This window comes from Sinohyriopsis cumingii, chromosome 12 (assembly GCF_028554795.1).
Source record: "Sinohyriopsis cumingii isolate HCF-2022 chromosome 12, ASM2855479v2, whole genome shotgun sequence".
Lineage (NCBI taxonomy): Eukaryota > Metazoa > Mollusca > Bivalvia > Unionida > Unionidae > Sinohyriopsis > Sinohyriopsis cumingii.
Window position 1 is genome coordinate 59,661,037 of NC_142972.1, and position 12,506 is coordinate 59,673,542.

At 36.8% G+C, this 12,506-nt stretch overlaps 1 protein-coding gene across 1 annotated transcript in view; it reads left to right on the plus strand.

Moving 5' to 3' along the window:
* Nucleotides 1-7,160: 7,160 nt before the first annotated feature.
* Nucleotides 7,161-12,506, plus strand: part of LOC149786556 (rab-like protein 2A) — a 35,161-nt gene continuing 29,815 nt past the window's right edge. Inside the window, exons 1-2 of the mRNA XM_089977063.1 lie at nt 7,161-7,280; nt 11,358-11,387. Of these exons, the coding sequence (XP_089833189.1) occupies nt 7,180-7,280; nt 11,358-11,387 (131 nt within the window). The 5' untranslated portion in view covers nt 7,161-7,179. The remainder of the gene's footprint in view (nt 7,281-11,357; nt 11,388-12,506) is intronic.

Consider the following 12,506-nt stretch of genomic DNA (forward strand, 5'->3'; position numbering starts at 1 on the left):
GTCGATAAAATGACGGAATTGATCAAGAAAAATTGTTATAGATGTCAAAACGATCATCCCAGTCAAATTCAACACGATAAATGCCTAATGTTGAGTCAAGAAGAAAAATTGGACGAGTATCTGGACGAAGCTTGGAGTCTCATCTCGAACAAAGACGTGTTGCACCAGTGGTATAAAGACTTGCGTGAACATTCTTGTCCACCATTAACCACTCAAGAGATCCATCGTATCGAAGCTCTCCTGAATCAGAGTGAGGAAACAGAACGAATAACCGTTTATTCGTCAGACATTTTCAAGCAAAAAGTCAGGATCGAATTGACGACTTATTATTACCTGTGAAGAAGAAAAACACACAAACACAAATGGATACCTGGGAACTTTATTACCTTTTGAACCACAGTTCGTATACGGCTTCTTGGAATCCTGTCGTCTGTGCTAAAGATGAACTCCCTCATCGCAAACCTAAAGACCATCAAGCTTACGTGATCAACACGGACGACAGTCATCTCCCAGGAACCCACTGGGTAGCCGTTTACTTTCCTCAAGAAGGATGTGTGGAATATTTCGATTCGTACGGATTGCCCCCTTTGGAAGACGATATCGTCGACTTTATGAGAAGAAATGCTCAAACCACCCGATTCAATAATGTGAAATTACAAGGCACAGATTCCTTGGTGTGTGGACAATATTGTGTGTATTTTCTGCATCATCGCAGCCTGGGCTATTCCTTAGAACATTTAGTGACTCATTTCGATCCTCGTTCTTCTGCTAGAAATGATGTGAAAGTAGATCGATGGTTTTGTGACCATTATGCTTATCTTTTGTCTCAAGCTAGGAAACGTAGTGTCCATCAATGGCCTAATGATTTCCAACAGTGGAAATCACAATTTAATTCACAACGTTGTCAGCCCTGTTTAAAGTAGATTGTCCATTGAGAAAAAAACTGTTTGTGATTTGAAAAAAAATTGTTTGATGTTATAGTGTTGGATTATTGTTAAAAAATGTTAGAGTTGTTGTTTAGTGTTAAGTGATTTTTGAATAAAAAATGTTGTGTTTTGAAAAAATGTCTTTGTCTTTTGTTTAGCTAGAAGAATGTTGGATTGATGCTCTTTGATTTCTTACTATCCCTCTCATGACACTCACTAAACGTTGCGGCTCGAAAACCGTGTGGGGGATGTTTTCCTTCACGTCCGCGCTTTGACTTTAAGAACCGGGGTTGTTTCCAGTCTAACCATCCATTGTCGACTCATCCTCCTACGAAGATGTGCTCCAAACTAGCTAAGCTCAACGAAGCCTACGTGAATCTGCATAGGGTCAGACACAGTCTGATACCGAAGCCAGAAGAAATAGAGAATGTGAGAATGTTAAAAATCACTGAAGACCTAATAGAAGAGCTCTTCAGAGAAGAAATGAACAGGGAAAAAGAAGAATGGACAGAGAAGTACAGACTTCAGAGACAGCAGCAACAGCAGCAACAACAGCAACAGCAGCAGCAACAACCTGAAGCTGACAGAGGCTTTGTCGATTGTCGTATCGACACCAAAGAGTTCTTCTTCTCTTTCCGAAGAAGCAGACCTATCGCCAGAAAGTCTATCCTCAGAGGACATCGCATTATTAGAAACTAAAAAAGAATGCCATAGCAAAACAAAAAACAGCCCTTTTCAGGGCTACCCAATACTCTAGAAAAGAAATAACGATCGATTTGCCAATGTGTGTAGGTAGAGTAGTGTGAAAATAAACATAAACTCATTATTAAAAAAATGTGAGGGTATGTGTTTGTGTGTTTGTGTGTTTGTGTTTGTAAGTGATAAAGTAGGTTTGTGTGGATAGTAGATTAAAATGATGTTTGTTTTTTTGGGCTGTTTGAGGTGTATATTTGGGGTTAGATTGGATTGCTTTGCGTATGTGGATAGTCTATTGAAGTAATTTATAAAAAATTTTACAATAGTGATGGGTAGCATAAAAAAGTGAGTGAGTGTTTCTTTTAGGTCCGCGCGTTGTTTTTTGGTCACGATCTAGGTAAGATCAATTTTATGTTATTAGGGGATGTTTTCCATCACGTCCGCGCTTTCACTATAAATTGAAACTCGCTGGGCAGTCTAGCTACCCTTGTTGATTGATCAACACCAAAAATGAACACGAGACTGGAGAAACTGTTGGAACTTCATGTGCATCTGGAATATGCCAGGCGCATATTAAATGAACTGGCCGCGGAAGCCATTGTCGAGGAGGGAAGGATAAGAGAGGAGGAAAGAAGAAACAAAGAAGAGGAGGAAAGAAGATATAAAGAAGAAGAAGAGGAAAGAAGATACAAAGAGGAGGAGAGAAGATGCAAAGAAGAGGAGGAGGAAAAGGAGAGAAGAAAAAATTTCAGAATCCCAGAGAGCGAAAATTGGGATTCTGAAGCGACGTATCCTGCCTCTGCTCTCTCCCCCCAAAAGGTAAAAAGTAACTGGGGGATAAGATGTGTATGTGGTGCCAGGCCTGGAAGGTGCCACCATTAACCAGGTGTCCATGAAGTTCCAAACAAAACAGCCCTTTTCAGGGCTACCCAATACTCTAGAAAAGAAATAACGATCGATTTGCCAATGTGTGTAGGTAGAGTAGTGTGAATATAAACACTAACTCTTTATTAATAGTGGAAGTGTATGTGTTTGTGTGTTTGTGTTTGTAAATGTTGAAGTAAGTTCGTGTGTTAGTGTTTGTAAATGATGAAGTAAGTTTGTGTGAATAGTAGATTATGGGTTTATTTATTGATTCTTAGCGTATGTAGAGAGTATAGTTAGGGTTATATTATATGAAATGAGAAAGTAGGGGGATGTTTTCCTTCACGTACGCGCGATGTTGGGTCATGATCTAGGTAAGATCAATTTCATGTTTTTAGGGGGATGTTTTCCTTCACGTTCGCGCTTTCACTATAATAACCCACAGTGTTTGTTGTTCAAACCATTCTGCAAAGAATAAAAAGAAGATGGCGTCAAACCAAATGGACAAAATACAAACCTTACAAGACGTTTTAGACAACTTAGGAATAATGGAACAGATGCTAATAAGACTCGTTGAAGACCATTATTCCTATAGTCCCCATCGTGTAAAGATGGAAATTAACAACTTAAGAAAAGCAAAGGAGAAGATTAGTGGTGTGATGAAGGAAATAAAGGAGGAGAAGGAGGATGAAGAGGAAAAGATAAGAATAAGAACATGGAACGAAAAAATTGAAAAAGAAGAAGAAAATGAGAAGAGGAAGAAAGAAGAGGAGGAAGAGAAGAAAGAAGAGGAGGAGAAAAAAAAGAAGAAAAAGAGTGTAGGTGAGAAAATAAGAAGTTGGTGGAGGAAAAGAAGAAATTAGAAGCAGAAGAAGAAGAAAACCCAAAGGCCCTTTTCAGGGCCAGCCATATATCTCGAAAAGAGATAGCCTTTCCATTGCCTACCCCATTTTTTTAAAAAAAAAAAAATCCCATGTTCCATTTCCCTTGACGCTAATCAGACCCAAGATTTTTTCTCCATGTTAATTTCCCTTGTCGCTAATCGGACCCACGATTTTTTTTTTCTCCATGTTAAATTTCCCTTGTCGCTAGACAGACCCACAATATTTTTTTCTCCATGTTAATTTCCCTTGTCGCTAATCGGACCCACGATTTTTCTCCATGTTAAATTTCCCTTGTCGCTAATCGGACCCAGGGGTCTCTGTAATGCTAATTCCCATTGTCGCTAATCCGACCCCCTTCACTACTATTATTGCTGTAAATATAAGATGGCACTGGTAGACGCAGTCTTGTCTTTTGCCATCCGTTGTGTAGTCCAAGGTTGAACTCTTTAAGGTCATGATCCAACATTCAAAGCAAGGTGCTTGTTGGTTTTCCCACTGGGCGCAATGATAGCTTGTGGATCGGTCATTTGAATTTTGGCCTTACCCCAGTAGATCTCAAGATTTACAAATTTTGTTTCTTTCTGCATAATGTCAAGGCTGGACAGTTCTGTAGCTTCTCAGACAGCAGGGCAACGTCACTGACTTTTTCCCTTGTGTGCTATTCGTTCCAGCGCTTAGTCTATTGGCATGATGACGTTTGAGGGAATGGAACATTCCAGTCAAATGCGGTTGTTTATGTTAAACCATCGTGAACATTCACCACTGACTGGAGCAAAGATAAAGAAAACCGTAAGGCAGTGATATATTCTGAAAGAGTAAGACCTCTGAGAAGCATGCTAGATCAGTGAGTGACAAGGCAGTGTCAGGATAATGTGACTGGGTGGAACATGATGCTACATGTTTGCTAGACATCACTATAAATTACCACACTACATGCATCGTAGTGATATGACTGACAAATTGTTACGCGTATGTTAAACACACACACACGCACACGCGCGCGCACACACCACACCACACACACACACACACACACACACACTTAATTACAAGGCTTTTTTACGGCATTTTCTACAAGTGAGATTAGTTATTGGTATTGAAAGCTAAAAGTGTCTCTCGTAGCAATGCAGCCACGCTTATTTTGCTGGAATATGCATGCACGTCATTTCGCTGACTGCAATGAACATTATCAAAATAAACAACTGTCGCAGTTGTTGAAGTTGTTTTTTCTTAAACTTGACAACACTGACAACTGCATCACACTTCCGGTACATGTGGAACTGCATATAACCAACATCTTCCAGCTTTATTGATTGACAGAATTTCCAAACTGTTTCGGCACTATGCTGCATACTTAATTAAAGTAACCTGCTAATTACTGCAATGCAGGGTTAGTTTACAAGATCATTATTGAAATGACATCACTGTCGTCTGAAAGACGTCAAAGATTAACCATACAGAAGACATATTTACTAGCGATCAGTCTTGTGAGTCTCGTCCTGTCTTGTCTTCCCTTTTCCCTTGCCATATCATACCGTCTTGTCTTGTCTTGTCCTGTCTTGTGCCATCATTATCTTGTCCTTTCCCATACATTACTGTAGCTTCTTGTTTTGTCCTTCTACTATCTTGTGCTGTGCCGTCTTGTATTGTTTCGTCCATTGCCATGCCATAGTGATTTGTCATGTTTTGTCCCATCTCATTGCATGCCATATGGTTTTGTTTCCCTCACTATCAACAACCATGTGTGATAATGGTCCCAGGATACCATCATCAAACATTGCTGATTGTGACGGAGGCGAGACATGTTGGCATGCGACGGAATGGCACAAGACAAGACAAAATGACATGTCATGGCAAGGGATGGGATTTCAAGATGGCTCTGAGGCCGGATGAGACGGGATAAGACAAAATTGCACATGGTGATATAAGATGGAACAATACAAGATAATATAGAATGGGGCAGGATAAGACAATATGTCACAGCATGACAAGTAATGGGATAAGACAAAGGTAACATGACACGGGATGGGGCAGGATAAGACAAGATGTCACAGCATGACAAGTAATGGGATAAGACAAGGTAACATGACACGGGATGGGGCAGGATAAGACAAGATGTCACAGCATGACAAGTAATGGGATAAGACAAGTTAACATGACACGGGATGGGGCAGGATAAGACAAGATGTCACAGCATGACAAGTAATTGGATAAGACAAGGTAACATGACACGGGATGGAACAGGATAGGACAAAAAAAGACTAATACTACACACCAATACATGTATACACGCAAACATACATGCAGGCACACATATCCATACATGCAGACTCATGTATATAATTAAGGTCCACAGGCTTGAGAAAAGGCTCCAGACACACATATCCTTCCCTGCTAAAAGCTCTTTCAACATCAAAAACAATCCCTAACGATGTATATATACTAGTCTAGAATGATACTTTACCTTCTGTGCAAAGTGAAACATGATACATACGAAGATACTAACAAGGAGGTCACTGAACTGAATGACAAGACGCCATTAGTCATCAATGAGCCAAACCAGACCGGTGAGATTCGAACAAAGAGTGGACGTCTAATTTTTTTAAAAAAAGGCTGCAAGATAAAATGATTTTGTTATGTGAACTCGATAGTTTTCTCAATTACAAAAATAGTGTTTTATGAATATTAGAAACTGGGAGTGTTTAGGGGCATAATACTACATCTGTTATATCGCATCAGTTTATACGCAGTGATAACAACTAGATTGAAGAAAATATTGATTTTAGTGGCAATGCCATTATATTACAATGTCTTTGTTTTCATGAGTGTAAGAATGATTCTGAATTCCATAGGGTTAAAACGTAATTTTAACAATTAGTAGAACTTTTACAACTCACCAGAAACTATTTGAAATATATTCATGTGCAAAATAGCGCTTTGTCAAGTTTGAATATGTTTACAAATTTATTAAAAATAAAAGGAAAAATTAATATGTGAATTTAAAAGAAAAGCACAAAACTCATTTTTAGGAAGAGTTGTGGTAATATACGGTATTAACATTCTGTAGCTACAAGTGGCCTGATAGTTATAGGTCACCTAAGGTCAGCTCCAGGCTCTCACTCAGTTGTAACCCTGTATGCCTTGTGATAACATTAGCGTGAGAAACTGGTGTCCATGTGTTTTCTCTGTTTAAGTCAGTCGAAATCTAGTCATTAAAGTAGTTAGACCAAACCATGTTTTGTGTTATTTAGCAAAACATAACAATCAGTAGATGATTTTGATTTATCAGTAAATGCATTCAATATATCAATACAGGATCCTTGTATCTTAGAACAGACTTTATTATGATATAAAATAATTTTAAAAATTACAATTATGATTTTGCAATATTTGAAAGGTTTTCTAGTTATTGACAATAAATTTTGAATATTATAAATTTTCATCGAATATTAGAATGTATTAAGTTTGTTATACAACACGCCGTAACAAGTGCCATTATAGATATGTGAACAACGTAACAGGAAAAAATTATTAGTGGCTTTATTTATGTTATAAAGCAAAGAAAGAAACCTGCCTGTATAATATTATTTTCAAAATCTTCGAAATCGAAATATATGAAAAAGAGGAAAATAATAAAACAAACATCGAAATAATAGAACTTCCCTCTCTTCCCTGTTGCGGTCCTCTTAGATAGCAACAAGGGTGTTTCCCAAGCAACGCTGCGGGATACCGGAACAGGAAACGGAAAAAGAATTATTTTACCCATAATGCTCTTCTTGCATTCTTTCAACTGGTAGAAAATCTTGAAAATGGCAAAGACAGTCGATCCTGATTATGATAAGGACGGTACTGATGGAGAAACCAAAGTTAAAATAATAGGTTTAGGGGACAGCGCTGTTGGAAAATCTAAGTATGTATTTTCAGCAATAATTACGTTTGCTTTACTAATTGAATGATTGCAGTGTGTTTCGTACTGATGCCCCTAGTCGGTCATTAAAGAAAATGAACATTCTCGAAGAGTATAAACTATAAAACGGCGGCGGTCTATTGCTATAGGTCACAGCTTGGAATCCAGAAAAGAAGCACCAGACTGCTCAATTAGCATTATTGTTTGGTATGATACTAAAGCATTTGCAGCCCCCCCCCCCCCCGCCTAAAAAAGACACCTAGTCCGATTTTTTAAATGAAAGCATGAAGTTGTCCAACAAATGCACATAATTAAGTAATTTTATTCATCCGTTATATTTCTAACCTGATTATTACCAGGTGGCCCCTATTTTTGACATCTTTTTTAAACAAACCGAAGTTGTCGATGTAAACAACCTGCTTACTCTCCTTTCATGATTCCTTGAAAAATAACGTTACATTGTCATTAAACTGGTGTTATTTGGATCCATTATTTACAGTATTAACTCTTACATGCATTTGTTACATAGATTTGCAGAATTATTCGTTTGTTATTGAAGACATCGCATATTAAGTTTGAAAATAAAAGACTTTCCTATGCACAGGGGTCAAGATAGACTTCAGATTTAAAGGGGCAATTGACTCCTCCTTTTTCACAGAGGCATATTTATAAAATTTATCATATTCATACCATTGTAGTGATAGATGAAAATATGCATGTTTGGATGGAGAAATACATGCAGCATATTTTGGCTATAGTTTTTTTAAAAGAACACAATAAAAAAAATCATACATTGTAGGTAATTGTAGCTGATAGGAATAACTAGATTACGGTATTGTAATTTCAAGTTGAAACAATGTCTAATCAACTACAAATTAAACAAATGTTTCTGTAAAGCTACTATCAAATGCCAGCTGAAAAGCTTTCTAAACTCTTTGAAACAACCTGTATAATATGGACATAAGAGCAAAGACACAAGTGTCATCATACCTTAAGTTCATCTTCATTTTATTGTTACTGATAATACAGTGCTGTTGAAAGTGTTCATAAACAACACACTGAAGCAATAAAGTTGATATATAAATGAACTATATCTTTTGTTCCAAGTGAATTAATAAAAGAACATATGTTGCCATGCATGACTATGATTGCATCTTTTTTAGAAAGTGGATTTTCGTAACCACCAACGTTAAAATTTGTTACAACAATCCATTGAAAGGATTGCAACTTAATGTTTTATTATTTGACTATGTACTTGTGCTAATGTAATGCATTGGTTAAATATTACTTCACTGCTTTTCATATTTTAACAGTAATGAAAGATATGAAAACAATCTTATCTTTATAGAGCTTCACAAATTCCACAATATAGATTGAATGGTCCCATACATTTCTGACTTGCATGATTATAGTTTTAGGCTAAATCTTTTATCATGTAATATTTAGATTTTGCATTTTATCAATTTTATATTTTCTTTAATCTGTTTGCTTAACAATTTACAAAAACAGACAATCTAATCGAGTGGTATTTCCTAGATATACACATTGATGAATTCCATTACAGGTTTATTTATGGTTTCAAACTGATTTTATTAGGAAAATAATGCAAACATAGCAGTTAAAATCTTCATTCTTTTGGGATTGTTTGTGTTTAAATTAGAAAGTGTTTTTTACCAATTCTGTTCAAACATAACTTATCATTTAAATATTGATGTTTAAATTTGCAGATAGAAGTTGGTACGTTTAATCATGAAAGGAATCTTGTGGAAATTGGGTACTTATGACTTGCTCGGAAAATGGTTATTGGCTGTATGTGCAAGAGTTTGTTGGTGCAATTGGTATAAACAACTCATGAAATACATTTTGCCTTGGGCTAATACGCAACACTGTTAGAGCTACCTGGATATGGTGAGCGTTCATATCAAAAGTTGTAAGCCACTATCACTTATTTTAAGTTTAAAATATAACAGGGCAGAGTCGTTTTCACTTTTGTAACTGAAGAAGGAAAAGTTTGCATTCTTTTAGGTGACTAGTTGCTTACCTCAGTTTAACATGACCCCAGTATGCAGATATGGTGACCGTGTTAGTAAAAAAAATTCTGTTTGGTTTGAAATGTGAACAAGATGACATAAACAGCGGTATCTGCAGGTAATGATTTAAGTGTTGGTTTTTAGTACCAGTAGAATTGCTCTGTGTACAGGCAGATGATCCTCCTGTGTCTTACTAAAAGTTAATGCCATTGAGATTCTTTTAGCAGTATGGAGTATGCGTAAGTACACTTGTCCATGATGGCATAAGTACACTTGTCCATGATGGCATAAGTACACTTGTCCATGATGGCATAAGTACACTTGTCCATGATGGCATAAGTACACTTGTCCATGATGGCATAAGTACACTTGTCCATGATGGCATAAGTACACTTGTCCATGATGCTGTATATGTAGTAGTTTATCAGTAATATATCTCATAACAGGCAATTATCAACATTCCAATGATGGTGATGACATTGCTGTTTGTGTCATAAAATGGTTCTTTCAGGATGGAGAGAGATACAGATATAACAAAAATCTAATTTGCCTGGGAAAACTTTGATCATGCTGATGAAATGCATACTTGTACTGTCAAGATGTTAAAAGACTTGTACATATTTATCTCAGTTTATGCCCCTTGTCCTTATGAAGATCATCTACTTACTATGTACTATACTTTATCAAAAGCTGTGAACTTTATATACAAAGTTAAGCACCTGACCTGTGAATGGGGGAGCTAATTGGGATTGTTACCTATAATGTTTTTACTCATAGGGCTTTATTAAGGATATGAATCTTGTTGTAGTAGGACAAAACTGATGGTTTTAAGTCCATCTAGCACATGAACCATGAGTCATTGGACAAGGGATATAATGTGTACACAAAAAGTTAATCATTGATTACCTTATTCTTGTAATCTGGAGAGCTTAGTCCAAAAAGCATGATGTTTTTGAGGTTTTACAAGTAACAAAGGGATCGAAGTAGGTCACTGATGGCTCTTGAATCTTTGATTCAGCATTGGCCATCCTTTGGTGGAGGTGAGATAAAACAACCTCTATGGTGTAATGAGAAATTGTGTAAAGCAAACTACTTTAAATGCAATGTGGCTGATCCAGTGACATTGATAGATAAATTGAACAATGGTTGACATCACAACCTGTTAAAAAAAAAATGTTGCTATTATGTGAAATATATTGATCAAGCCATGTCTGCTTTGGAAAAATAAATTCATAATTTTTTCTTGTCACACATATCAAGGCAAAATGTACACTGTAGTTGCAGTATTTACAAATTGGTCCTTTGTGTTCATCCATTCCGTATGGCTCTGTGATTGGATCCTGACATTTAGGTCTAGGGCAGGGGTGCACAACCTCTGGCCTATGTATGTGTTTTGTCCAGCCCTCAGGGCAGATTAAAACAACACAGAAATCTGGCACATGAACTGTAATTATATTAAAGAAATTAGTGTTTTCAGCCCATGAGTGGTCTTAGAAAATGCAATTTGGCCCTTGGCCAAAAAAAAGTTGTGCACCTCTGATCTAGGGCCAAATAGTCACATGTTTATAAATATAATTATTGATTACATTACAGCACGTTCCAGCTGCCTTTGACCTCAGCCAATACAAGATCTGTACGTGGGTCTGTTTAAGTTTTTTTCCCTTCAAATTACTGTATATACTCACTTATAATATGAATCCAATTGCAAACTGCACATACAAAGATCTGCCATCTCATACTGCACTGGCAAGTCTGGGTCTGTGCAATTTATTAAGATTAATCAGTAGAACAAACAAGATAGACCCTGATCTGTAGGTGTAATATGCTACGGCAGATCAGGATCTTTGCTGTTTGCAGTTTGACTCGACTTATAGGTGAGTATATGTGGTAATGCTTGACCATTGTGAAAAGAAGATTGGAACGGATATAGCTCTGCATAAAGTCACTTTTATTCAGTAATTTGGCACACAGGAGAAGGAGAATTATGCCATGACATGGTCTTATTACCTAGATATATGAAGTTGAATTTTTATTCTTTACTACATTGCAGGTTGGTGGAGCGCTTTCTCATGGATGGATAGTATCCTTTATACCCAGCTGAATGCTTTTCCAACATAAGAGTACTGTGAACAGCACATTATATGCCCACATATCAGTCCACTGTGTAGAATCTAGTAGGGAATGGTCTATAGATTTTTTATTGACTAACAGGTTTCAGTGATGTGGACCTTTGGTCAAGGGTATGTGTTCTTGGGCTAAACTTACAACATGCAGAAACCTTTTTTGCCTTTTAAGACTTACCATGATTCTGATCTTTTGATTCCATAATCTACAAGTTTCTTTATTATCCCGAGTGCAAGCTATCAGAGTTTGGTCAAGGAATTTACTATAAATTAAAGTTCTCCTGAAGAGAGTTTTTGTATTTTCATTTAGACACAGTGACCTTGACATTTTGTCAACAAAATCAGTAGGTTTCCTCCATACATTAAGGCAAGCCCTCCAGGTCAAGGCATGTGATCTAGTTCTAATGTTGTGATGCATTGACCTTGACTTTTGATTCCAAAATCAATGGGCTTATTTTCTTACCTCAGGTGCAAATTGTCCACATAGTTAGGTCCAGGTCTTTGATATAGAATGAATGTCATTGAGTGAAAACCATTTTTCTTCTTTCAGTCACAGAGCTCTTGACTTTTGACCTCCCCCACCCCAATCAGTATGCTTCTTCCCCAAATGCATGCCATGCAAAAGGTTGGGTCCATGGATGTGATTTGAAACCAGTGTTATGGTGTGGAAATCATTTTTCTTCTTTCAGTCCTTTTTTTTATCCCAAAATCATTTTTTTTAAAAATCCCATGTTAAAGTCATCCACAGAGTTTGGTAAAAATAGATACTGGAGAACTTGAGTTACAATGCAGAATAAAAATTGACAAGATGAACAGATGGGCAGCATCATAGCGTAATTGGGTCCACCTTATAGCCAGTGTATATTTCAGTATTAAACTAATAATTCAGCACAGAGGAATGAGATGTTTTCTTCATGTTTCTATTCAGAAATTGGTCTGATTACATGTATATGAATGTTTACTGACTTATGAATCATTTTGGCTGTTTGGCCATAGAAATTATCATCTGAAAAGAAACATTTAAGAATTGTAAAGTTTTATTTTTTCTTTGGCATGTCATTTAAGTAGTAAAAACC